Raw genomic sequence first — 26129 nt, 5'->3', positions numbered from 1 at the left:
CTGAAAATATCTCACATCTAGTAAAGTCAACTCATCATTTCAAAGAAGTTTGAAATATGCTCAGATGTTCCAAGCAGGGATGCTAACAGTTTTGGGAGAGCAACTTTTACTGTCCAAATCCTCCACCTTCAGCCCACGGTGAACTGCCTGCCCATTTTTGGCAAGAAACAATCCTGTTTTCAAAACACTGCTTTCTCCAGAATCCGAGGGCTGCACCGAATCAGAGCCTTGAACTTCAACGAATATCCGATTGCGTGCTCTAAAAAGAAATCTACTGTGGCTACGATCAGAATATGTTTCTTGATGTTCCTTTTCTGCCAAGCAAAACTGGATTTTGAAGGCAGCTTGGAATCCTCTCCGGAAGTTTTCATTGAAGTAGCCGTAGATGATTGGATTGATACTACTGTTAAAGAAAGCCAGCCAGTGGGCAAATGGGAAAAAATAAACCGTGATGAGGCTGAGTTCATGGTCAGTCAGTTTCCCATAATCGGTCAGCAGCATTAAAGTCCAAAGTGGCAGCCAAGAGAGACTGAAGAACAATGCCACCATAATCAGCATATTGATAACTTTTATTTTCCTCTTAGAGATCCTTCTTCCCTTGCTGTCCTCTGACTGGGAGCCTCTTACAGGTACAGAGGACTTGGAGAGTTTGAAGGCGATCCGAGCATACATGATTACAATTGCGATGAGAGGGGCAAGATAAATGTGTGAGAAAAGGACTGTGGTATAAATCTTGCGCATTTTCGGGTCTGGCCAGGCTTCCCAGCAGGAGTAAAAATGGTAGGAGTTGTTATAAGCATCCAGCATGAAGTGGTTTTCATCTCGGGTGACAGTCAAGGTAACTGCAGAGGGGCACATTATGATTAAGGCTGAGACCCAAATGATGATTATGATGACCAGAGCTGCCTGCAGAGTTAGTTTTTGTCTGAAAGGATACACAATGCAGCGGAACCTGGAAGAAAAAGAAAAAGCAGTCTGCTCAAATATTGGAACTGCTGTTTGAAACAAGCCATCTTTTGTGGTTTGCTGTAACATGGAACAGAAGAATGTCTACTTAACAATCTACTGGGAAGTGGCATCTTTTCGTTCCCTTGGGACAGGGGTAAGCAACCTCGGCTCTTTTATGACTCATGGACTTCAGCTCCCAGAATTCCTGAGTCAGCTGACTCAGGAATTCTGGGAGTTGAAGTCCATGAGTCATAAAAAAGCCGAGGTTGCCTACCGCTGCCTTGGGAGGTCTTGTGCCTGGTGTGCTCACTATAACATGCAACCCAACAAACATTAAAAGAAATATTTGTTTAAACTTGATTACAAGCTGTCATCAGCAAAGTATAGGTGTACTAAGGAAAGAAAAAAAATATTAAGAGAGACATGGACTCAGATTCTTCTTCTGTAGTAAAGCAGTCAATTTTTATTACTCAGCCCAACCTACTTTGTAGGAATTGCTGTGATTGGATAATCCTAATATATATATAAAAATAATAATGGGTGAATGAATGAATGAACCTTTACTGTCAAAGTACAACCATGTATACATTGAGATTGGCTGAGCCTCCCTTCGTGCCCCCACCCCACAACTCACAGTGACAACAAACCCTCCATCTTGTTACACTATGTCAGCCTCGCAAGTCAGTCATGCATAAAATTATAAAATTATTTCCTGTTCAAGAGCCTGACAGCCCATGGATAAAAGCTGTTCTTCAGCCTGTTCGTACGGCTGGCTATGCTCCTGTATCTCCTACTTGATGGTAGGACAGTAAAGAGATACCGACCAAGGTGTAAGTCATCCCTGAGAATTTTCCTCACTTTTCCCTGGCGATGTCATCCAGTGGTGTCAGGGGACAGCCCACAATGTCTTGTGCTGTGCTCACCACCCTCTGTAATACTTTCCTATCCGTGGCTGTCAGGCCAGCATACCAAACCACAATACAGTGCGAGAGGACACTCTCTATAGTAGACCGGTAAAAGAGGGTCATTAGCCGTTATTCTACCCTGTTCTTCAGCAAGACCCTGAGGAAGCGGAGTCTCCATTGGGCCTTTCTGGCCACCTGGGTTGTATTAACTTTCCAGGTAAGATCTTCACAGAGGTAGACTCCCAGGAATTTAAAGGAGGAAACTCTCTCCACACAGCCCCCCCCCCAATGTAAAGGGCAGGTTCCTCTTTTTTCCTCCGGAAGTCTAGCACCATCTCTTTCGTCTTGCCGATGTTCAGGTGCAAGTTGTTCTCCAGACACCATAAGGATGGTTTTTGTACCTCCCCCCTGTATGCTGTTTCATCTCCACCTGTAATAAGACCCACTACGGTGGTATCATCGGCGAACTTAATTATCACAGTAGATGGGTCGGACGATACACAATCATATGTGTACAATGAGTACAGGTAGGGGCTAAGCACGCAGCCCTGTGGCGAGCCGGTGCAAAGCTTCAGGGGGGTGGATAAAACAGGTCCGACCCTCACTGTTTGTAACCGGTCCCTGAGAAAGTCTTTAATCCAATTGCAGATGGAGGGGGAATATAATATAATAAAATTTGTCAGAAAAGGTGTTACCAGACTCCTCCTGATTTTAAGTTTATATATTAAGCAACATCCCACCACCTAGGAGGTTCATCCTATATATTAACATAAATTCTTGATAGAAATTTTATAAGAATAACAAAATATATTTTTTTAACCAAAGTCATCGATAAAGTGGTGGTGGTGGGGAGTTCATAAGGGCTAGGATCTAGAGTTCACTTTAACAGAATCTACAGTTATAAAAAAGAGATGCATGAATAATACTTAGTATTGGCTAAATCATCTTTTAAAATGTATTAACCCAGCTTTTTTAAAATTAAGAGACTATTCTGCTCTTTGCTTCAGGCAGCAAAGAGGGGTTTTTTTGGAGCTTGAAGAGAAAGATTAACCAAGAGAACACATTTCAGATCAGTAGAATGTCAGGTGACTCTATAGCTTCATTTTGAGATTGAAGGGAAAGAACAGAAAATTAGTGAGGCAAGCTTACCTCTCTACTGCGATGGCCACCAGGGTGAACACGGAAGCTGAGACGGACATGCCTTGGACCAACCCACTCATCTTACACATAAAAGTATCAAATGGCCAGCCTGGAATGATAAGCAGAACATCCTAATAATATACTTACATCCAGTGCTTTTTTTGTAAAAAAAAAAAAAAAAAGGTGCCAGAACTCACACACGTCATACAACCCGCCTTGCCTACCCTACAAGGTTCCATCCAAAAAAAGGTGCCGGAACTCCGTTCTGGGCGTTCTATGACAAAAAAAGCCCTGCTTACATCCTCATCTGACTTCACCTTTCAAGATTTTGCCTTGTTTTAAGAATTGCAGAAAGAGGATTCAATTTATTTTAAAACATGGGATAAATTTTACCAATGGTTAGGAAAACGAACTAGCGAGAAATGAATGTGATACGTTATTTTAAATATATATTAGTAAGGAGAATGATATGTATTGACCAACTGATACTGTTTATGAATATCGTTTAGCATATACATTACAGCTATTTACAATTATATTAATTAGCAATAACTGAAAATATGTACCTGGACAACAGTCTGTTTGCTAAAGCTTGAAAATTTTATTGCGGGGCAACCCCAGTGTTGTTCCCAACCCCATCCCTACCCCAATCCTGATCCTAACCCCACCCTGAACCTTAATTCCTACCCTGGTTCTACCCCTTCCCCAACCTTATAAGATTCAATAAAAACTTTTACAAAAAAAAAGAATTGCTGAATCACATGTTAATAAAGTATTTTTTTAAAAATCAAAGTTTTGTTACCTGAGGGACTCTACATGTTATGTTATCCATCTAATCCATGTTTATTAGAATGTTGCACATGGACACTTGTATTTACCTGCACATGACTGTGGTCGAAGAGGTATTACCAAATTCTGTGGACTGATCTCTGGGAGCTTAAGTACAAAGCTAGAATAACTGATATTCTCATTTAAGCACATGGTTGGCTCCTTTAGAGAATAGCCAGCTCTCAGCTATTTAAAGTATTTTATGATTGAAGCTGTAAGCTTTGAATGCTTTATTGCAGGGGTTCCCAACTGAGGGTGTGAGACGATATTCCACGGGGTGCGAAAACCTGGGTTTAGAAATTTCAAAATTATAGTGTATATGCATAATTTGTTGCCATTATTTTGAACTTTTGGGGTGCAAGAATATATCAGAAGCGTTTTAGGGGTGCAGGGTATAGAAAAGGTTGGCAACTGCTGCTTTATTGTAATCAAAACAGTGGCCCCAACCTGTCTAGTTCCTCCCTCATGCTACTAATTGTTAGCAGCTAATTGTTTTAGGTGGTGTTGGAGACTTCTGAGAATACTGTGGACAACCCAACCAACCAACAAGCAAGTGGATCACTGAACAAATCAACACTGAATTCTCATTTGAAGCACAAATTAAGGAAGCCTTGGTGGAGCAGTGGGCTAATGCCTCCTTAAGTAACACCAGCTGCCTGCAATTAGTGCAGGTTCGAGTCCCACCAGGCTCAAGGTTGACTCAGCCTTCCATCCTTCCGAGGTAGGTAAAATGAGGACCCAGATTGTTGGGGGCAATAAGCTGACTTGGTAATAATGCCGCTTGGTGGGGGGGGGGTTGAAAGCCCTAATAAGCAGGCATATACATAGAATGAAGGCTATTGCTAAGCACATTGATTTGTGCTTTAAATTGTAAGCCGCCCTGAGTCTTCGGAGAAGGGCGGGATATAAATGGGATTAAAATAAATAAATAAAATAAATAAATGACCGGATTCAAATTATCCTACTTTGGACATATTATGCAGAGAACCAGCTCTCTGGAAAATGCAGTAAAGATGGAAGGAAAGAGAAAAAGAGGACAGCTAACAGCAAGGTAGATAGAATTAGTTACAGTGACAATGGGACGTTTGGAAGACCTGAAAGATCAGGTTAGGGATAGATGGTCATGGAGAAAATCTATTTACATGAATGCTAGAATTATGAGATGGAACATAATTGAAAAATTATTTTAGGATTTTCTCACAATTTCATGATTTTTTAAAAATAGAAGTTGTGTTGTGTGCTCCTCTCTTATTGTCTATGGCAGGGGTGTCAAACTCAATTTCATTGAGGGCCGCATCAGCATTGCGGTTGCCCTCAGGGGGCTGGGTGGGCGTGGCCAGGGTGGGCGTGGCCTACTGGGTGGGCATGGCTAGAGTGCGTATGGCCTACTGGGTGGGCGTGGCCAGTTCTACATCGTTCGCATCAAGGGTGCCTATGGAGGCCTGGGCAGGAGTGGGACAGATCTGAGGGTCTCTGGCAGAAGGAGGGTCTCTGGGCCAGGGCCAAGGCAGTGGGGGCCGTTCCCTCACTGTTTCCAGGATGGCTTCGCGGGCCGCATGAAACCACTTCGCGGGCCGGATCCGGCCCCCGGGCCTTGTGTTTGACATGTCTGGTCTATGGTCTCAGACTGTAAATATATTTTGACTGATTGATGATTCATTAATCTGAAATGCACCTTTAGATATAGTGAAATCCATTACTTCAATTGGATCTGAGCATGCCCATGTCTAAGATATCATTTGTACAACTGGTGGAGTCCAATGGATAAGGCCCAAAAATGTATGAATTTGGAAGATGGTTTTCATTTATGACAATAATGAGTAAAAAATAGTAAATGCCATGATTCCTTCTAAGATTGGTTGAATTCTGAGTTTAATAGAACAGAATAATCTACAACACAGTTGGGTGAAAAAATCCATAAAATGTCTCTGATTTATTTATTTGCTCTTATAATTTTTGTACATCAGCTATAAATTCTTGTCAGCTAACAGTGTAAAAGCATACAAAAAACATAGAAATATAAATATATAGAATGGAAACAGTAAAATGGTTGATCAAAAACTGTAGATGGTGCTAACTTACTATCTTCCAAACCTTTTTTGAAAAATATCTTTTTAATTGGAGCAAGCGGCAATGCAGCCTGGGACAATGCACCCTGGCATAGCGAGAATTATACATATCCTTGATATGATAGGAGGGAAATAAAGTACTTTGCAAAACTGAATTCAGAAAATCAATAGTGATTTGAATTGTTTCTAGAAGAATAAGACAGAATTAGACAGCAATAGATAGAATTAGCTTCTGATTCAATAAACTCCTCCCCTCGAGATGCTGCTATAGCAGTGGTGGTGAACCTATGGCATGCGTGCCAGAGGCGGCACTCAGAGCCCTCTTTGTGGGCATGCGTGTTATGTCCCAGAGATGGCAACCATCCCTCTTCAATCAGCTGCCCGAGGTCCCACATGGCCACAGCACGGCCAGTTTACCTCCCCCCGTTGTCCCATCTCTCCTGGCCTCGCATTCCCTTCTTTTCCCAGGCATGACCCACTGCATCGCCTCCTCAGCTGTCGGCCAACTGTCCAGCTCAGAGGCAGCTTCTCTGAACTGCTGGTGGTGAGCTGTGGAGCCCCAGAGTGTGCCAGTCAAGGAGCCGGAAGGCTGTGGCTGCTGACGGACAACGTCAGCCCCCATGCGCTCGCTGCCCTCTGTGTGTGGGGGCCGATGGTGTCAGGCAGCAGCCACCCCGGCCCCTGCTTCGCCTTGCCCTGCGGCAGTGGCACCCCCACCCTGCCTTGCCTTGCCTTATCCCACAGAATGAGCCTCCTGCCCACCGCCCCACCTGCCAGAGAACCCCTAGATCTCCACCAACCCTGTCCAGCCCCCACAGGCGTCCCTCCCCACGAGCAACATCGAGGTCACCACACCCACTTTGGCCAAACCCACCCAGTCAGCCATGACCACCACAGCCATGCCCACCCAGTGGACAATGTCCCACCTGGCACCCGGTAATAAATAAGTGGGTTTTGGGTTGCAGTTTGGGCACTGGGTCTCTAAAACATTTGCCATCACTGTGCTATAGGGTATTGCATGCCAAAACAACTAGACACAGAGACAGTTTTCCCCCCTATCACTCTGCTAAATATATAATTCCCACAGCCCTGTCTTTGCCTAAGGACATTTACCCATGTAGTAGGACTGAATTGCTATTTTCCTTTTTCATCTTCTTGTCTATTACCTTCTCCTTTTGGTATCTATGGTTATCACTTCGTTTGTATGTACACGGAGAGCTTATGCAAATTCCTTGTGTGTCCAATCATACTTGGCCAATACAGAACGTTCAGTTCTATTCAATTTCTCCATTAGATCCAGCAAGATGCCGCGCCAAATGGAACTTTCATCATAATCAAAAGTTGAAGGGGGCATTGCAGAGGGCTATCATTTATTTCATCGAAATAAAATTGTATTGCTGTCAAGCAACGATTTTGGAAGTTTAACTTTGATGTCAGATTTTGAATGTTTATAGTTTTAGTAAATGTATGCATGCTGTTTTTAGTAATGTTGCTTTCATTGTTGATTGAGAGCTGCCAGAGTTTGACATAAAATGGGTGGCTTTATGAATGTTTTCAATAAAACAAATAAACAAGCAAATAAATAGGTATATTCCACAAAAGTCAGACTTCAATTTCCCAAATTCCCAGGATGATAAATTTGGGACTGATCTCATCTGGGAGGCATCAGATTAAGGAATGCATAAACGTCTTAAAAAAACTTTAATCAGTTAAAAACATTTCTACTAGATTGGCAATTCTGTTTACAGGGATATCTGCAGGGATGGTGAAGAAGCTGTCATCTTTACTTTTCTGATCACTACTCCACCCCCTCATGGACACTCCAGACAAGTTATTACTATTTTATTATGGACAGAGATTTGGGTTTGCAAATGTAAATACCAAAACAAAGCAGCACAAACCTATATTATGGCACTGATTAGAAAGCTCGTTCTATTACAAAATTACAGCAAAAGCTCAGTTTATATTTGCAGTCTCCACTAGGGGTCTCCATGTCTCACATAATCATGGTCAGCTACTCCTGTATGAGTATTGTTTCTGAAGCCTGTTTAACAATGTTGGGCGTATATATTTATTTATTATTTCTCCCGTTTTAAAGCGACTCTGGGCAGCGTACAGCATTCAGAGGAGAATGCAGAAAACTTTTAGCCCTGGATATGAGAGATGGAGCTAAGATGGAGCTATAATAAAGGTCACACTTTATTAAAACACAAATCTTTCTGTTTCAACTTACAAAACAGGAGCAACAAGGCAATAGAAAGATACCTTATGTGGAATTTGAATTGTGGCTCAGAACTTTTTAGGGCTCTAATTTGCTGTTAGAGTCTTGGGACTACATAAGGAAAACTGGTTATATTTGATTGTGTAAAGAGAGCTGTTTTATTGATAAGAAACACTGCTTTTTAGAGTTGACAGAATTGCTGGAAATAGTCATTGTTTTCTGGTTTTTAAAGACTTTTTTTTAGGGCTGCCTTTATTATTTTTATAAATAAAGTGGTGAACATACCTCATAGAATCTTTCCTCCTCTACAACACTCTGAAGTGAGCTAGGTTGAGAAAGAGACTGGCCCAAAGTCACCCACTATTTTTACTTAAATATTTAAATGATATTTAAATTTGCCAAAGTCAGACTTGAACCCAAAGAGTCCTGTGATTTATAGCCTGGTGCTTTCACCACTAGACCAAACTGGCTTTCTTGTTTCTTGTCAGCAAATGCAGAAATATTAATGGGAAGAGATGCCTATCCCCCAGTTACTTGGTGCAATTTCCTTATTATTTTGTTTTACTTAATTGCAGAAGGCTGGATCTTTGCTACTTAGTCAGTTTCATTCTGCCTTTGTTAAAGTGAAGAATACAGGTAGTCCTTTGATAGAAGTAAAGGCAAGCTCTTCAAAATTTAATATTGAAAGAGGAATTTAAAATTGAATTTGCTGCAGTGGAAACTTACTGCTTGGACAAACAAGCTTACCAAAAACTATAATGGCTGGGAAGCAGGAAAGGATAGCATGAAGGCAGGATGTAAGATAAATACGTAGACAAAAATTAGCTGGGTCTTAAGAGTGGGAAAGGAAGAAGACATAAAAACATCTGTAAGAGGAAATGGCTAGCCGCTAGCCAGAAAAACTTAACTAAACTGAAAAACAGAAAAGAATCTATTGTTCTAAGGGGCCCAGAACTCAAAACCAACAACTGAATATGTCTAAAATTTTATATTATTAATGTACATGTGATGTATGATTTAGTATGTAGCAGGAAATAGGTAGGAGGCGGTCGGAAAGAGTGTAACCTCATAGTACCTCAGCCAATGGGGAAAGAGGAGGGATGTGGCGGCCGGGACAGGATTGTATAAAGAAGGGAATATTTTGGGTTGAAACTTTGGAGAGAACCAAGCTTTGATAACTTCTCTTCCCGTTTATTGCAATAAATGAAACAAAAGGCTATCACTGTGTCTTGGCTGGTTATTGGTCAGGCGAGCTTGCCTTTGGTCACGAAGGAAAGTGGCCAGGAGCACATAACATCCTTGATTTGCAACTATTTGTTTAGTGACCATTCAAAAACACAACGGCACTGGAAAAAGTGACTTATGACTGTTTTTCACACTTACAACTGTTGCAACATCCCCATGGTCATGTGATCAAAATTGGTCTCAGGCAGGCACTTAGAAATAAAGGGCAGGAAAAGAAAGCACATTAAAATTCACAAAATTCTGTTACTATAACCTTAAAATAAAAGTACTGACCTATATAGCATTGGGTTTCTTAGTCTAGTCTACCTTTTAAGGCTGACAGGAACTGAACCTCATCACTGTCATTTTAGCAAGTCTGGGGAAAATGTCCTGGAAATAAATTCTCATCTGCTTTCAGTCATAACACTTTTTTCTGTTTTGTTCATAAAAGAAGTAAATATACCTTGTTTCTTGATAGACAAAGTGGTTTGCCTATTCATTATAAAGATACTGTTTTGTAAAGAAAATCATCAGAGGAAATTTATTTCACATGAGTGCTGCTGGCAAATGAAACACGAGTCTGTCCAAAAATATATTCTGAATTTTCCCTTCTTATGAATTCCTTTTGTGCCCTGCCATCTCTCAACACAGTGTGAAAAAAGATCACATCTATTTCAACATGTAATTATTTGACCTTGATTCCTGGTTGGATCTACAGATCCATATAGTTTTCTTGGAAATCATATGCAGAGGAAAAATACATTCATCATTGACTTCTTCTGGGATTCCCCCCCCCAATTTCTCAGACAAGCCTACAGTCAGATTTCCTGAGGTGATTTATTCACACCAAGCCTGACCCTCCTGAGCATCATCCCAGATCAGCAAAGGTCAGCAAGATGAGACCACCTGCTTTGACAACACATAAATAAAAGAAAACCAAATGTTTAAAACAAAGAGAGAAAATGACACTATTTGATGGGAATATATGGCAAAAATAATATTGTCCTGGGTTCCTAGTGTAAATTTTCATTTATTTATTTATTAAATTTGTATAGCCATCTCCTTACAAGAAGTGACTCTGGGTTGAGTACAGTATCAAACGAAAACAACAATGAAAATGCAATCATTATAAAAATAATATAATTCTTAACATTTAAATATATTAAAAGCAAGATATGCAGTATGATTAAAATTAGACTGTGCTGGATGGATTCTCAAACTTAGCTCTAAAGAGCTAATCAACATTCAGAAGCATAAATATGCTTTTAAGATGTCCAACTCTTTACACATCAAGATAGTGTATATTTTCACTCACTCAAAATTTGCCTGAAAAATCTGTTCTATTTTAAAGTGCCAGCGGGCGGCTTAAGTGCAAGTTCCTCGTTACTTGTTACAAAAAAGCAAGATTAATAGCTGCTAGGGAAAAGCATTTTCAAAAGCATTTCCATCTTTCTATATTGATTGAACTCCTTTGTAGCTCTACTATGAAGAAAATAAATATATCTTCAGTTCTGCTAATTAGTCACACAAAAATGTGGAATTCTAATTCAACAGCACTGAAAAAAGTGACTTACGACCGTTATGACCATTGCAGCATCACCATGGTCACGTGATATATGTTCTGTTCTGTTCTGTACCAGCCTGCTACCGGCCCTGCAGAAAAGGCAGGGACAACCCCTCCACAAACGGCAAGAGGCTGGAATACGCTTGCCAAATTTATTGCAACAAAAACAAACAAGACACGAACCAAGAAACAGAAGTTTAAAGAAACATGAACCATCCAAGCGGTTGCCTTCAGCAAACCAGCCCTCCCAGACATTCCCCTTATATAGAGTTCAGGGCGTGGCTTCTCTCTGCCTCCTTCCGAGAAGCCCCATTGCCTTCCTCTGTTTACTCCTAATTGACTGCCTCCTGCGTCGGGCGTCCTTGAACAGGGCCAGCTGTGGGTCATCTTCATCCACACTGTCAGGCTCACACAGCTGGGTCTCCGTGGTGACCAAGTGGGAGGGGCCTGGCTGAGGGCTATCATCAGCAAGATCTTCAACCCCCTCAGCAAGGTCTTCAACACCCCCCTCCTCCTCTGAGTCGTCCGACCCAACTGCCGAACCCACAGGCTGACCCTGAATCACAACATGTTCGGATGCTTGACAACTGACTCACATTTATGACGGTTGCAATGTCTCAGAGTCATGAGATCCCCTTTTGCAAACTTCTGACAAGCCAAGTCAATGGGGAAACCAGATTCACTTAAGAACTTAACAACTGCAGTGATTCACTTAACAAATGTGGTGAGAAAAGTCATAAAATGGAGCAAAACTCAATTAAATTTCTTGCTTAGCAACATAAATTTTGGGCTCAATTGTACTCATAAGTTGAGGAATACCTATATCTGCAGGTCAGGTTTGGGTTTCAGGGTTTAATGATCTGACAGATGATTTTCTGATGTGTCAACAATAACCATACTAGCATCTTCAAAGGCCAAATATTCTGCTACACAGATCACAGGCAACTGAGTGAGGACTGACTGGACTTCTATCTTTGTAGCCAGGACATTTGAAGATGTCCCCATGGAGATGTTCACTTCATGATATTATCTGGCTTTGTCTTTGCTGTTTTCCAGATTATGCATATCCAACAGCCTGGACCTATCTTGTAAACCTAAGCCCCACTAAACAGCTTCCCTTTTCGAAACAGGCAAAATTCATAGGCTGTCTTACCCAAGTAAAGGTCTAAGAGTTATCCATATAGCAAGATAATTCCACCTATCAGTGAAAAGCTATCAATAAACTGTGCCCTGAAGAATTTCTGAAAAGAGATATACAATTAAGTTGCTCTGTTGGAATGAGGATTATGTTAATAAAGGAGAAGGTATCTGAAGTCTCTGGAAAACATCTAATTCATTTCCATATCTTATTTGCAATGCTTGCATTTTAACCTTTCCTTATTATTTATTTTAGGTCAAAGGGATTGAAAGCAAATGAATTGTCTGTCATCCCGTTATCTTTTCTTGTATTTCCCTTAAACCTGAATCTAATAAATATCATCCACAGTGAAGCATATAAAATATTGTCTAGGACACTTTCAGTAATATAGTTGTGTTGTACGCTGCCCAGAGTCACTTGCTTGTGAGATGAGCTGCTATATAAATTAGATAAATAAATAAATATCTCAGAAAGAACATAAAAGTACAAGTCTCCACTCAATGTCCAAACCACATGTTCCATCACTTTTCATAATAATTCCCTCTTCAGGGAAAGTCTTCATACCATTTAATTATAAAAGTAAAAAGTTTTACTTTCTTTTCCCTGAGAAAATGCAGGCAAGTAATACACCTGTGCAGTGCTTTTGTTGTTAAAAAAAAAGGTACCGGAACTCACACACGTATCCTACAAGGTTTAACTTTGTAGTTGGAAAAAAAATCCTTCAATTTTTAGTGTATCTGAAAGACTAAGATTTTGTTCAAGGTAAGTTAATACTATTAATGTTACCATACACTGCGTGGCTTTAAATTACAAGAAGGCATTTTACTAATTTTTTGGGAAATTTACCACTGGCATACCCATTTAGTTTAATGAGTGGAAATGTCAGCTTTCTATGTGGAAAGTAATTGGCCCAATAAAACAAAATTTGGTTGCTTGTAAAAGATTGAATTATTTTTAAGAAGATGTCAAACAAGGTGGAAAAATTTACATTTGGATTTTAATATAGATATTGACTTGAAACAAATTTAAGTTGAAACTTTGTCAGTGAACAGATTACTTTTAATTTACCTTCAAGTTAAACCCAATTTAATAAGTAGATCTGATTAAACCTTATACTGTAGGTCTACCTTTACATCTGACCAATACATAATATATGTTATTATTAATAATAATGCCTCCAACAGCTTTGGTTCAGGTGGGAGATACCATCGGGGATTGTGGTGAATTATTCTGGAGAAAGATATTGTCTTAATACAGTAGGGAAGGAACGTGATTTTTATTCTAATGTATTGAAAGCAGGCTTACCGTCATCCTCAGAAGTCAAAAAGGAAAGGCAAAAGGAGAGCGATGGTTACAAGAAATAGTTTCGGAAGCTGTGCAATCTTTGGTTTTATTTAAAGATCAAGATTATTTAAAGAATGACATGGGCTGCATTTAGATTTAAGGAATAATAATAATAATAATAATAATAATAATAATAATAATAATAATAATAATAATAATAATAATAATAATAATAATAGAGATTAATGGAGGACTTTGATAGAAATAAGATTTAGAAATGGAACTTGTTAAAGATTGTAGGATAATCAAGATCCGCTGAGCTTGTCGATCAGAAGGTCGGCAGTTTGGCGGGTCGAATCCCGAGTGCCGCGTAACAGAGCGAGCGCCTGTTACTTGTCCCAGCTTCTGCCAACCTAGCAGTTCGAAAGCACATAAAAAGGCAAGTAGAAAAATAGGGACCACTCCGGTGGGAAGGTAACAGCGCTCCGTGCGCCTTTGGCGTCTAGTCATGCCGGCCACATGACCACGGAGACGTCCTCGGACAAGCGCTGGCTCTTCGGCTTTGAAACGGAGATGAGCACCGGCCCCTAGAGTCGGAAACGACTAGCACACATGTGCGGGGGAACCTTTACCTTTACCTTTACCTTATTTACAGTAGATCTTAAAAATTAGTATGTATGTATTTAAATTGTTAGTCTAATTGTTGAAGATGTGGTTGTGATGATGCAATGTATTATTATGTATGGTTGAATTGTAAAAGATTACAATTTTAAAAGTTAAAGTAATTTAGTGGAATATGTAAGATCTTTAAGATATTGGAAGAAGGCTGATTTGTTTATTATAGAAGAATGGATTTTGAAAGTTTTGAATCAGATAGAAATGGTAGAATTTGGAATATGTGAAGAATATTTGTAATGGAGATATATTATGATGTTTAAGGAGAGTTAAAGCACAACTGGATTTAAAGTGTAATTATAGTTAGTTAGTATATTTTAGATTGAGATTGTGAAAATAATACCCTGTATTCTGCTTTGGGAAGTGGGGGGGGCTGGGGGAGGTAGGGGTATTGGGTGGGTTAGGGTATGGGTTAGGGGTAGGGGGGGACGGGGTTTATGTTTAAAAATGTATTTTAAAACTTTTTAATTAAAATAATAATAATAATAATAATAATAATAATAATAATAATAATAATAATGCCTCCAAATCACAAGACATTGGCTTTATTCTCATTCCTCCCCTCTGTAGTTTGAATATAAAGCATAAAAGACTAAAAAGAGATTTTTGTAGACATCCCAGCCTTTGAATTACCCAAGGAACCGAAACAGTAAAGTTTCGCTCTCGGGCGAGCTTCCACGTCAGCCATCTTTCTTTCCTCTCGCTTTGCCTCTTTTTAACCTCACACCGCACCTTCTGTAAGGGAAGGCAAAAGGCATTCACCGTCTCATGAAAGATGGCCTCCATGTTTATCTATCTCTCACCGCCACCATCGGCTTCACACCAAATGGTCCGACCCAGCCAATCAAGCCACGCTCTGGTTGTGGTGCTCCAGTACCTCATGGCTCCTTCTAGAGGAGGTAGACAGTGCCGGAGGCAACCCCGCTCGCACCGAACCACCAGCGGGGCATTTTCAAAAACAAACAAGGATAGGAAGGGAAACAATAGGAAAAGAATGCAACTCTGGAAAATCTGTCGAAAAAACGTGCCAGAACTCTGTTCCGGTACGTTCTATGACAAAAAAAGCCCTGCACCTGTGCTGTCTCACAACTCTAAACACTGTGTAAAATCTCAAACTAGTATTTGTGCCACAGACACCTGAGCTACAAAATTAAGACTGCACTTCCAAGTAAAATGAAATACTATTGGAGCAATAATGCTTTTTATGGAAAATTTGCATCACTTCATTTCATATTTTAAAATTGTAAGACATTCATATCAGAGCTAGTGATGTTCTCCAAAATCATAAAACCCCAAAGTCTAACCTCTTTGTAAATTAATTAGCAACCCTACATATGTTGGAGAATCTTAGCATTTCTTTTCGTTTCCCCCCTTTTCAATATTCTCTGAATATTCTTGGCCTTCATTTACCTGTAATCAGGTTGTCCACCAGTGTGGTTGGCATGCAAAAAATCCCCACCAAGACATCACTGATCGCTAGGTTGAGGATAAAGAAGTTGGTGACTGTTCGCATCTGCCGGTTCTTTAGCACAATGAAGCACACCAACATGTTGCCAATCATGCACATGAAAAAGATAAAGGCATAAGCAACAATGAACATGGATGCTACTGGAGAAGAATGTTGATAGTAGGGGGAGAAGGTGGAGTTCCCCTTGTAGGTCTCGCCATGGCTTGTGTTCTTAGAGAATGGTGGGCTACTCTTGGTAGGGCGCAGAATGATACCTGTGATGGAGAAGGAAGACAAAAACAGAATAACAGAATTGAAAGGGACCTTGGAGTTCTTCTAGTCAAACCCTTTACTCAAGAAGACCCTATACCAGGGGTGGGCAACCTCGGCTCTTTTATGACTCATGGACTTCAACTCTCAGAATTCCTGACTCAGGAATTCTGGGAGTTGAAGTCCATGAGTCATAAAAGAGCCGAGGTTGCCTACCCCTGCCCTATACCATTTCAGGCACGTGGCTGTCCAGTGTCTTCTTAAAAGCCTCCAGTGTTGGAGCAACTACAACTTTTGAAAGCAAGCCATTCCACTGATTAATTATTCTCACTATTAGGAAATTTATCATTAGATCTATGTTGCTTCTCTTTTTGATCAGTTTCCATCCATTACTTCTTGTCTTGCCTTCAGGTGGTTTGGGAAATAAATTGACCCCACCCCCGTCTTCTTTGTGGCAGTCCCTCAAATACTGGTCTGCTATCATGTCACCCCTAGTCCTTCTTTTCACCAGACTAGATGTATCCAATTCCTGCAACCGTTTTCCACATGTTTTAGCCTCCAGCTCCCTAATTATCTTTGTTGTTCAAAACCAAAAGAGTCACAATCTCTGTAACATGATAGTTAAGCTGTGAAAGTAGGAGTCCTGAATGTTGAGAAGGACCAGGTTCAAAAAGCAGAAAGGGCCAGTCCTGCTTTCAGATAAGTGGAGCAGTCACTTCCCCCATGCATCCAATAAAACCATGTCTGGGCTCCAACCTCACTCTATCTCAGGGCTTGGTGGGGAAAGCCAGCTAGAAAGGTAGAGGCCAGACAGAAATATTCCTACTTGTGATATACACATACTCTTATCCAACTTTTCCCTTCTCTGTGACTCTCCCCCCTGTTCTCTCAAGGTCATTCCCCCATACCAGGGGTAGGCAACTTTGGCTCTTTTATGACTTGTGGACTTCAACTCCCAGAATTCCTGAGCCAGCATGGCTCAGCTTGGAAACCTCTCCCTTTCCCCTCAGAATGGTTGGCTCAGGAATTCTGGGAGTTGAAGTCCATGAGTCATAAAAGAGCCAAGGTTGCCTACCCCTGCCCCATACCATTACACTTGTGGGATTCTGTTTCCCATCATCCCTCACTGTTAGACAATCTGGCTTAGTTTACTACATGTATATTTTAGTAGCCTAGAGAACCCGTGTCCCATTGAGTCATCATTTCAGAGATATTTCCTTATCTAAAGTGAGAATCTGAATGACCTTGGGGGGGGGGAAGCAGTGGTAGTGGGAGCAATATCTGACTTCCTTCTGGCTTTCCCATTGAGATTTCTTGTGGGAAGCTGGTGGGGGGGCATAAAAAAATCTTCCTTTCCCCTTTCCCCCTTCCTCCCTCCCTCCCAGTTAAAGGTCATGACAACAAGAGTTTTCATAATATATAGATTCAAGGTCACCATCTCGACTTTACCATACCCTGATCATCTCAGGGCCATGGATTCTTTTTCAAAGCAACCAGATAGACTATGGAAAATAAAGCAATTATTTTCCAAGCATGAGGATTTTCTGTCCCCTTATTTTAAGCACTCTGAAGAAAATGTCAGTTTGTAGTATGTGAGCTTCTCATTTAATAATGAATGTCAAGGAAAAGTCGAATTTGCCAATTCAGAGATGGTTTGTAGTTGCTGAAATCCTGAAATTACCAGTTCTGCATCATTCTACACTCTCAATAGTTAAGCTACCCTGAAGTGAAAAGGATTAAACATTATGCCACACAGGTGAAAGAAGGAAAAATAATGTTGCCACAACATACATAACTCAGACATTTGGATTAATGTGTTGTAAATAGAAGAATGACATGTTTATGACATAGATATAAATTGGATAGATACTGTAGATAGACAGACAGACAGACAGACAGATAGATAGATAGATAGATAGATGATAGATAGATAGATAGATAGATAGATAGATAGATAGATAGATAGATAGATAGATAGATAGATAGATAAACAAATAAAATACCCCTCAAAATAGGCAGTTGACCCAAAGAAGGAGACCCTATCGTGCACAGAGGTTAAATTAATTTCATTCAGTTATGGTGTGGGAAACCTCTAGAACCAGTCAATCAATTAATTTTGCATAGTTAGTCTTATAGGAAAAAAGCTGAAAAAATCAATTTCTGCAGGCTCCAAGGCCTGACAGCACAGAATATGCCTGCCAAATACAGTTTCTCCTGAAGATTGAACAGTATCCATTATCCCCCAATTCCATTCAATCCAAATTTACATAATTGAAACATTTGATCCATTTGAATGTCTATGTAATTGATGAGTTTTCATCCTTTGTATCAATTTGCAACAAATGCATAATAATTCCATTCGTGAGTTTACATTGTGCACCTCCGTTTATGCTCTATCTGTAATCAACCCACAGAGTAAGCAACACAAAGGACATAAATTAGGACAATTGCCCAGACAGATTTTAGAACAATGGAACAATTTAGAACATTTGTTATTTGTTCTGTTAGCTTATTTGACAATTTGGCCTCCTTCATCCATTGAATGAAGGTCCAAAATTTAAAGTTTCACATGGAATATTATGCAAGTTCTGGAGAAACTATGGGTACAACTCTGTTCACAGAATGGTGATTTTATTTTATTGTATCCAGTTTCTGTGAATAGAAACTGCCAGAACCACCACTTTTGATTCAGTTAACCGTGTTGTGAATATCCACAGGAAGAGAGCACGGTATCAGATCTGGAACTCAGCCACTGCAGAGGTCTTTGTGTAAGCAGAATGGTTTTCAATCTTTGTTATTTTCAGCAGGCAAATCAAGATGCTTGGAAACACCCCCTTAATAAAAAGACTATTAATAAAAGACTATTATTGCAAGCTAGCAGGGTTCTCCTGTGGAGAATCAGCATTTATTTACACCATCTCTTATCTGAATTTATTTATTTTGGATTCTTTTAAAGTTGTTTTGTCTGTTTTATGCAAGTAGGACTGTAAGCCGCCCAGAGACGTTTGACTGAGATGGGAAGCCATAGAAATTAATTAAATAAATAAATATTCTGTCAATTCTTCACGACAGTGTCTTCAGAAAAATCAGAGACCTAGGAACAGAAGAATGTGATGTTATTTTCTCATTGAATGTCACAACACACTTCGTGTCCACAGATCTAGAAGTAGTGAAAGAATTGGTTGCATCAGTATTACACAACACACCCAGCTTAGCCAAAGACACTAAGGTTGAAATACCACGAATAATGGATCCCATCATCCTTTGCTGCACTACCTAGTTTCAGTTTGATGGACAAATATACAAACAAATCATATGGGATCGCCACTCATAGGACTCATAACAGAGGCCGTAATGTGGTGTCAAAAAAATATAGCACTCCCATGGATACAGCCAAAGGTATGGATCCATTATGTCAGGAGTCTTCAGACTTGGCCCTTTTATGACTTGTGGACTTCAACTTCTGGAATTCCTCAGCCAGGCAAGCTGGCTGAGGAATTCCGGGAGCTGAAGTCCACAAGTCATAAAAGGGCCAAGTTTGAAGACCCCTGCATTATGCAGACAACCACTTTATAATAATAAAAAAGTACAATCAGGGGAAAAACACATGAAACCATCACCTTTGGGGAAATAATAATCACAAGGAAAGAAGAAAATGACAACATTGGCTGCATGCCTTGCACTGACCCCTGGATATCCTCCTCAGCACAAGAAACAATGACAAACGGGAACCCAAGTCTTTCAGAAAGTAACCTATAGTATCCTAGGTAACACGTTTCATTGGTTTATCAAAATATAAAAGACAAAACATACAAAGAAAAATAAAGATAAGGAGAAAAAGGAGAAGAGAAAGAAGTGCAGGGCAGAGGGGGAAAAAGAAAAAAAAAGTGCTGACTTCCGACTCCTTTTGTTGCAGTAGAATAAGGTAATAACATAAAACCTCAACTTTTTACTTTTATTTAATAATATATAAGAGCAATTTCTATAACATCAAATCTATCTAATCGGCAAAACCCAGTATCCTCCTGCCCCCAACCTCTTATAAGAGGAACTATGTAAGAATGTTACTCAAACAAGCACAAACATGATGCAGCAAACTGGAACCAGCAGAAAGCAGAAGCAGACCATTTATGCAACATCTTCCGACCAAATGGATACCAACACAATTTTATCAAAAAGTGCTTCATAACACAACCAGTACAATGTGTGAAAAGGATAACACTTCCATACTTCAAAAACATCTCAGAAACAAACAATTGACTGCTAGAACCATGAAGTATCATTGTAGCGTACAAGCCAGCTAAAGCTCTCCAAAACATTTTAAGCAAACAAAATAAGCCAATAGCCCAAGAAGAAGAAAAAAAACAGGGTCCAGGTACAATATACAGTAGAAGATCTGCAACAGTCACAGGTAGAAGACTACAGAGCACATGCATAAACACCAACTGCTTTCAGAAGACATAACAAAAACTTAATCTCACAACAGAAGGACAGACTCAACCACAGTTTCAACTAGGAACCTATCAGTAGCTTAGACTAAGCCAAATCTAAAAATACTAGAGAATTCATGGCAGCTTGTCATTCAGACAAATCAGCCATCAATAGACAGGTAGAGATAAACCACATTTTCCCACCATTCAAAGAAAACCTAACAAGGAAACAAACCACCAAGGAAGAACAGTCCCCCCCCACTCCAAATAGGCAGCAACCCATACTCCCTTGCACTGCTGATGTTACCTAGTTGGGTAATGCAACATCTGCAAGCAAACAACCAAGCTCAGAGACCACAAAGAACTCTAAAAGTTCAACCTTGACCCTACGTATATCCTCTCCTATGGGAACACTTACAAATGCTTGAAAATTAATTGAACTAAGCAGTGTTTTAGGAAGGACCAACACATAACCTTCGTATTCAGAACTTTCTTCCTAAAGGAATATTTAACCTAAAGAAAACACTAAAGGCTGTAATTGTACCACTTGGAGTAACTGATTGGGACTTACTGTAAGTGTATAAGAAACAGGACTTACTTCTATGGAAACCTGTGTAGGACTATTCTGTCTGAAAACAGATTTTAGTCTGCACAAGTCTATGACTGCCTCCTCCAATCAAGTCTCTCTTGCCATCTCCTCAATGCTACAGAATATTTGAAGGGCAGCAAATTGAGAACACTGGTTTATATCCTAATAAGTATGCTAGTCTTTTAGATGGTACTTGATCTTTTGTTGCTCATGCCAAGGCAGTCCTTATTTACTGATACCTGGTCTGTCATCTCAGATGTTATATAACTATTCATCTGCCAGCTCCATGCACTCCACATGGAATTTGAAAATGCTGATATTCTGACTTCTGCTCCATCAGCTTGGAAAATTAAACTTAGTGTCAGACTTAAGCAATGTAATTCTGACATTTTTTCTAATATTTTCTTGATGATAAATAAATCAAGCAGGATTTGTAGCTCCTTTTTGTACTAGATTTGATCAACCCTTGAAGATTCTGTAATAAGATTTGAGTGCATCTCTCATCTACGATGCTTTGACTCTATAGTTGCAGAAAGAGACCTCAGCCATGATTAGCCAGATCACTTCTAGAGATGGGACTTTGAGAGTTTTTTCCACTCAAGGAATATATATTAATTGAGTCTGTAGTAGGAACAAAGAAAGCAACAGCTTTCTACAGAGGAGTTACCAGAGAGAAAGATGAGTCATCTTTTTGTCCCCAAAACCAAGACGTGTGAAGTGCACCCCCCTTGAACAGAAAATCTGTGCTGAGCTAAAAGCAGGAACAGAGTGAGCTTCTCTGCAAGAAATCCTATGAAAGCATTGAGGTCCTCTAGAAACTCCAAGCTAGTTGTAGGGCTTTCCTGCAAATCCCTCATCTTATCTTTGGCCTGCATGAATAGCCTACTATTGCAGAAAACAAAGCAATAACAATAATAATAATAATAAAGTTGGAAGGGACCTTGGAGGTCATCTAGTCCAACCCCCTGCTCAGGCAGGAAACCCTATACCAGGGGTGTCAAACTCAATTTCATTGAGGGCCGCATCAGCATTGCAGTTGCCCTCAAGGGGCCGGGTGGGTATGGCCAGGGTGGGCGTGGCCTACTGGGTGGGCGTGGCTAGAGTGCGTATGGCCTACTGGGTGGGCATGGCCAGCTCTACATGATTGGCATCAAGGGTGCCGATGGGGGCCTGGGCAGGAGTGGGACAGATCTGAGGGTCTCTGGCAGAAGGAGGGTCTCTGGGCCAGGGCCAAGGCAGTGGGGGCTGTGCCCTCACTGTTTCCAGAATGGCTTCACGGGCCACATGAAACCACTTCGCGGGCCGGATCCGGCCCCTGGGCCTTGTGTTTGACATGTCTGCCCTATACCATTTCAGACAAATGGCTGTCCAGTCTCTTCTTTAAAACTTCCAGTGTTGGAGCACGCACCACTTCTGGAGGCAAGTTGTTCCACTGGAAGTTTCTCCTTAGTTCTAGGTTGCTTCTCTCCTTGATTAGTTTCCATCTGTTGCTTCTTTTCCTGCCTTCGGACGCTTTGGAGAATAGCTTGATTCCCTCTTCTTTGTGGTAGCCCCTGAGATATTGGAACACTGCTATCATGTCGCCCCTCATCCTTCTCTTCATTAAACTACTAACTAGACACACCCAATTCCAGCAGCCGTTCCTTATATGTTTTAGCCTCCAGTCCCCTAATCATCTTTGTTGCTCTTCTCTGTACTCTTTCTAGAGTCTCAACATTTTTTTTACATCGTGGTGACCGAAACTGGATGCAGTATTCCAGGTGTGGCCTTACCAAAGCATGGTAAAGTGGTATTAGTACTTCACGTGATCTTGATTCTATCCCTCTGTTAATGCAGCCTAGCATTGTGTTGGCTTTTTTGGCAGCTGCAGCACACTGCTGGCTCATTTTGAAGTGATTGTCCACTAGGACTCTGAGTTCCCTCTCACAATTACTACTATTGAGCAAGGTACTTCCTATACTATACCTGTGCATTTGGTTTTTCCTACCTAAATGTAGAGCCTTACTTTTTTCACCATTGATTTTCATTTTGTTAGATAGCGCCCAGTGTTCAAGACTCTCCAGATCCTCCTGTATCTTAAGCCTGTGTTCTGGAGTGTTGGTTATTCCTGCCAGCTTGGTGTCTTCTGCAAATTTGATGAGTTCCCCATCTATCCCCTCGTCCAAATCGTTGATGAAGATGTTGAAGAGCACTGGCTCTAGAACAGAGCCCTGGTTTGTAGGTTGTGGGTTGCTCAGTACACTAGACCAGAATGAAAGGAGATTCAGTACACTAGACTTAACTACAAGGTGTTTGGCTAATTTATAGTTGAATATATTGTGGGAATTTGACTATTGTGTCAACATGCTATGTTAAGGAGGACTTCACTTCCAACCTTAAAAAAGGTTTATTTCTTTGGACATAACAAGTTGTGTGAACAAAGGAATAAATGTAAAGGTGGAAATGTTCCTTGGATTGTAGGCTGAAAATTGCTCCCACTGACCACAGAGGATGCTGTCAGAAAGATGGAGAAATTACTGGGAGGAGATGGTGAAAAAAGAGTGTGCCATTTTTAGGATGGCAATGAAAGTCTAAAAATACACACAAATTGGATCAGTGGTGGCAAAATGGGCATACTTCGGCAGCATGATTTGGGACTGATTTCGGGATTTGCTGAAAATTTGATTTTGTCACCAAATGCTACTAGTGCAATTTCAAACACAGCCATAGCATATAGATTGCCACCTCTTGTTTAACAAGTATTTTAAGTCTCCATATTCTTCTCAGAAAACCAAAATCCAAATATGAGCTGACACCTCTGAAACTTTCTCAACTTAGAAAAAAGCTATAGGAATGCTATAAGCAGTGGATGTAGAAGACATTTGGGTATCCCAAACACGATCAAAGAGTTACTTTAAGAGAAAAATGAACCTAATGAAGGATGTGTGTTCTTCATGAAGGTGGAAAGATTAAGAGCTGAAGCTGATGAGGCAAGAAAATCAGTTTTCAGGCTTGACAGAGCCATTATATAAACAGTGAGCAGACGTTTCCCAATCTCAAGATTGGGAAAAAGTAGCCAAAATTCCATTGAAGAAAATGCCTTGAATTTACACTCTAGAACAGACATACACATAGGGCTTGATTTTTTGTATGTTCTGTAAGGAGAGAGACGTTGTACCTGGTCTACAATAAAGTCGTATCTGATAAAGTTGCAAATCCCCAAGTATGAAATTAAGAATCTAAACCAGGGGTGTCGAACTGCCAGCCCGCGGGTCGGATGCATCATGACAAAACCGCACCCACCCCATTGCTGGCAATGGGGAAAAAGTCGCGATACGTCACAACACATCATGTGACGTTGTGAGTGTGACACCCCTGATCTAAACAGTCAAGATTTATTTCTCAAAAGATGGCAATGAACATAGAGATCATCATGCAGATAGGGATAGGGATGCCATGCACGCGTGCACGCGCGCGCACACCCACACTCATACACACAGACAAAAGCAAAACAGGTATTTACTTTTATGGAGTTACCCAAAAACATGGCTGAAATAGGAACAAACCATTTTATTGCCTCTAGCCCAGGGGTAGGCAACCTTGGCTCTTTTATGACTCGTGGACTTCAACGCCCAGAATTCCTGAGCCAGCATGGCTGGCTCAGGAATTCTGGGAGTTGAAGTCCATGTGTCATAAAAGAGCCAAAGTTGCCTACCCCTGCTCTAGCCATTCAACCATTAAAAACTCTGGAAAAGGGTAATGTTTGGTCCTTGTCATCTCCATTAATTTCAAAATGACTTAGATCTTGCACTGGCTCAGTTGTGGGACAACTATTTCTCTATGAATGGACAACAGGAATGGATTGCCAGAGTTTTATATTTTGGAACTTCTCTGATTTTATACTTATACTCTAATTAAGAAAAGGTACATGGGATGGGCTGTTCCCCCCCCTTCCATTTCCTGCAACAGGTGTTGGAGGAGTGATAGAGGCATCAGGGACTATACTTAGCAGATGTTCATAGTGAATGCTTCAAGCCATATACTCCAAATAATCTATCCTATTTCCTGGAGATTCAATGGGTTAGTATAATACAATACTCCAAGTCTATCCTGGAATGGCAACCTAATCTATCCTGGAAAGTGTATGAATTAGAAATTAAATAAGCTAAAGCAAATTAAATGGGTGAGATACGTGTAGATTTCTCAAGCATTCAGAATGTATGGGCTATAAAAGCAAGAAAACAAACACTGACGGATCTTTTTCATTTATACTCTCTTCCGTCTTTCTAACAATTAATCAGATTTTCCACATGGGGGAAAAAAATTAAGAAACAATTTATTTGGGATTGCTACCTGATCTCAGGTAACTCCTGGATTTTTACAGATTTTGAATTAGTCATTTGAGAAAACAAAGTACCGGGATTTTAACAGGCTTACACTCAAACAAACCAAGTTTTCCAAGAAAAGAAGAAGAATTGGAGTCCCTTACCTTCCTCATTTTCCATGTTGTGGTTAATTCTCAGCTTCTTCTCCAAAGGTATCGGTTGAACCGATTGCTCAGCAGTGAGTCGAGATCTGCTCCATAAGGTTTCCTTTCAGAGGCTTACTCTTTATTTACACAGAGGCAAGAAAAATGGATTATTTGTTTCTGGGGAAAGTAGCCTGAGACTATCCCTACAGTTCGTCTGAGAGCTGCCGATGGTTTGCTGAGATACTGTTTCTTTCTACACTTTTATTTTTCCCTAAACGTCATGTATCTTGTCTTTCCGTTTCAAGAGCAGGTGTTGGCAAGCAGCACTTGGTTAAGAAAAGCTGAAGTCCTCAGAACTGCAGGGAAAGAGATAAAAGAGATTTTCAATTTTTTCCCCCTCCCCTATTTAAAAGGAGGTGGGAAATATCCTTGCGTACTCTGGGATGCGTTTTGGACAGGGTCCTTTTGAAATCCTTGTCGGCCCCCAACCTCAGAGCAATGGGTCAAAGCTGGGTCTCTTCTATATGTCCCATCTCCTTCTGAGGAACAACTCCAACTTGCTGGTATTTATCCACAGCAAAGCAGCAGGCAGAAATCTCAGAAATCTCAGAAATCACAGCTAAACTACCTTTTTTTCCCAGTTATGCTATCTCGCCCTCCTGAGCCTCTGAATCTCTCTCCTCTGGTTTTTTGCTCAGCCAGGAGGCAAACGGGTGGAAGCTGCTCCTGTCAGTCTGAGTCAGTTTGTACGTTGGAAAAGGGGAGAAGACAGGATAGTCTGAAAAGGAGGAGGGGGTACACCTCTTCCCACTACCATGGTTACAACAGTTGGTGACATCAGGCAAACTACAGATAAATAATCCCCCCCACACACACACACATTTGCTAGGACTGTTCATTTATCAAATGGGCTGAGGAAAGAATTTTCAAGGCGGAGCGTATAGTAT

General features: G+C 40.5%; 1 protein-coding gene across 1 annotated transcript; it reads right to left on the bottom strand.

The window, feature by feature from the left end:
* Window positions 1-60: 60 nt before the first annotated feature.
* NPFFR1 (neuropeptide FF receptor 1) lies at window positions 61-25216 on the bottom strand (the record flags this gene model as incomplete). The annotated part of the gene is made up of 4 exons (XM_081328610.1): window positions 61-952; window positions 3003-3102; window positions 15407-15718; window positions 25201-25216. The coding sequence occupies 4 exons, from the start codon at window positions 25214-25216 to the stop codon at window positions 61-63; spliced, it is 1320 nt and encodes a 439-aa protein (XP_081184736.1).
* Between the last annotated feature and the right edge of the window lie 913 nt (window positions 25217-26129).

The sequence above is a fragment of the Vipera berus genome (assembly GCF_964194415.1).
Source record: "Vipera berus genome assembly, chromosome: 5".
NCBI lineage: Eukaryota > Metazoa > Chordata > Lepidosauria > Squamata > Viperidae > Vipera > Vipera berus.
This window is presented reverse-complemented; position numbering and strand designations above follow the sequence as displayed.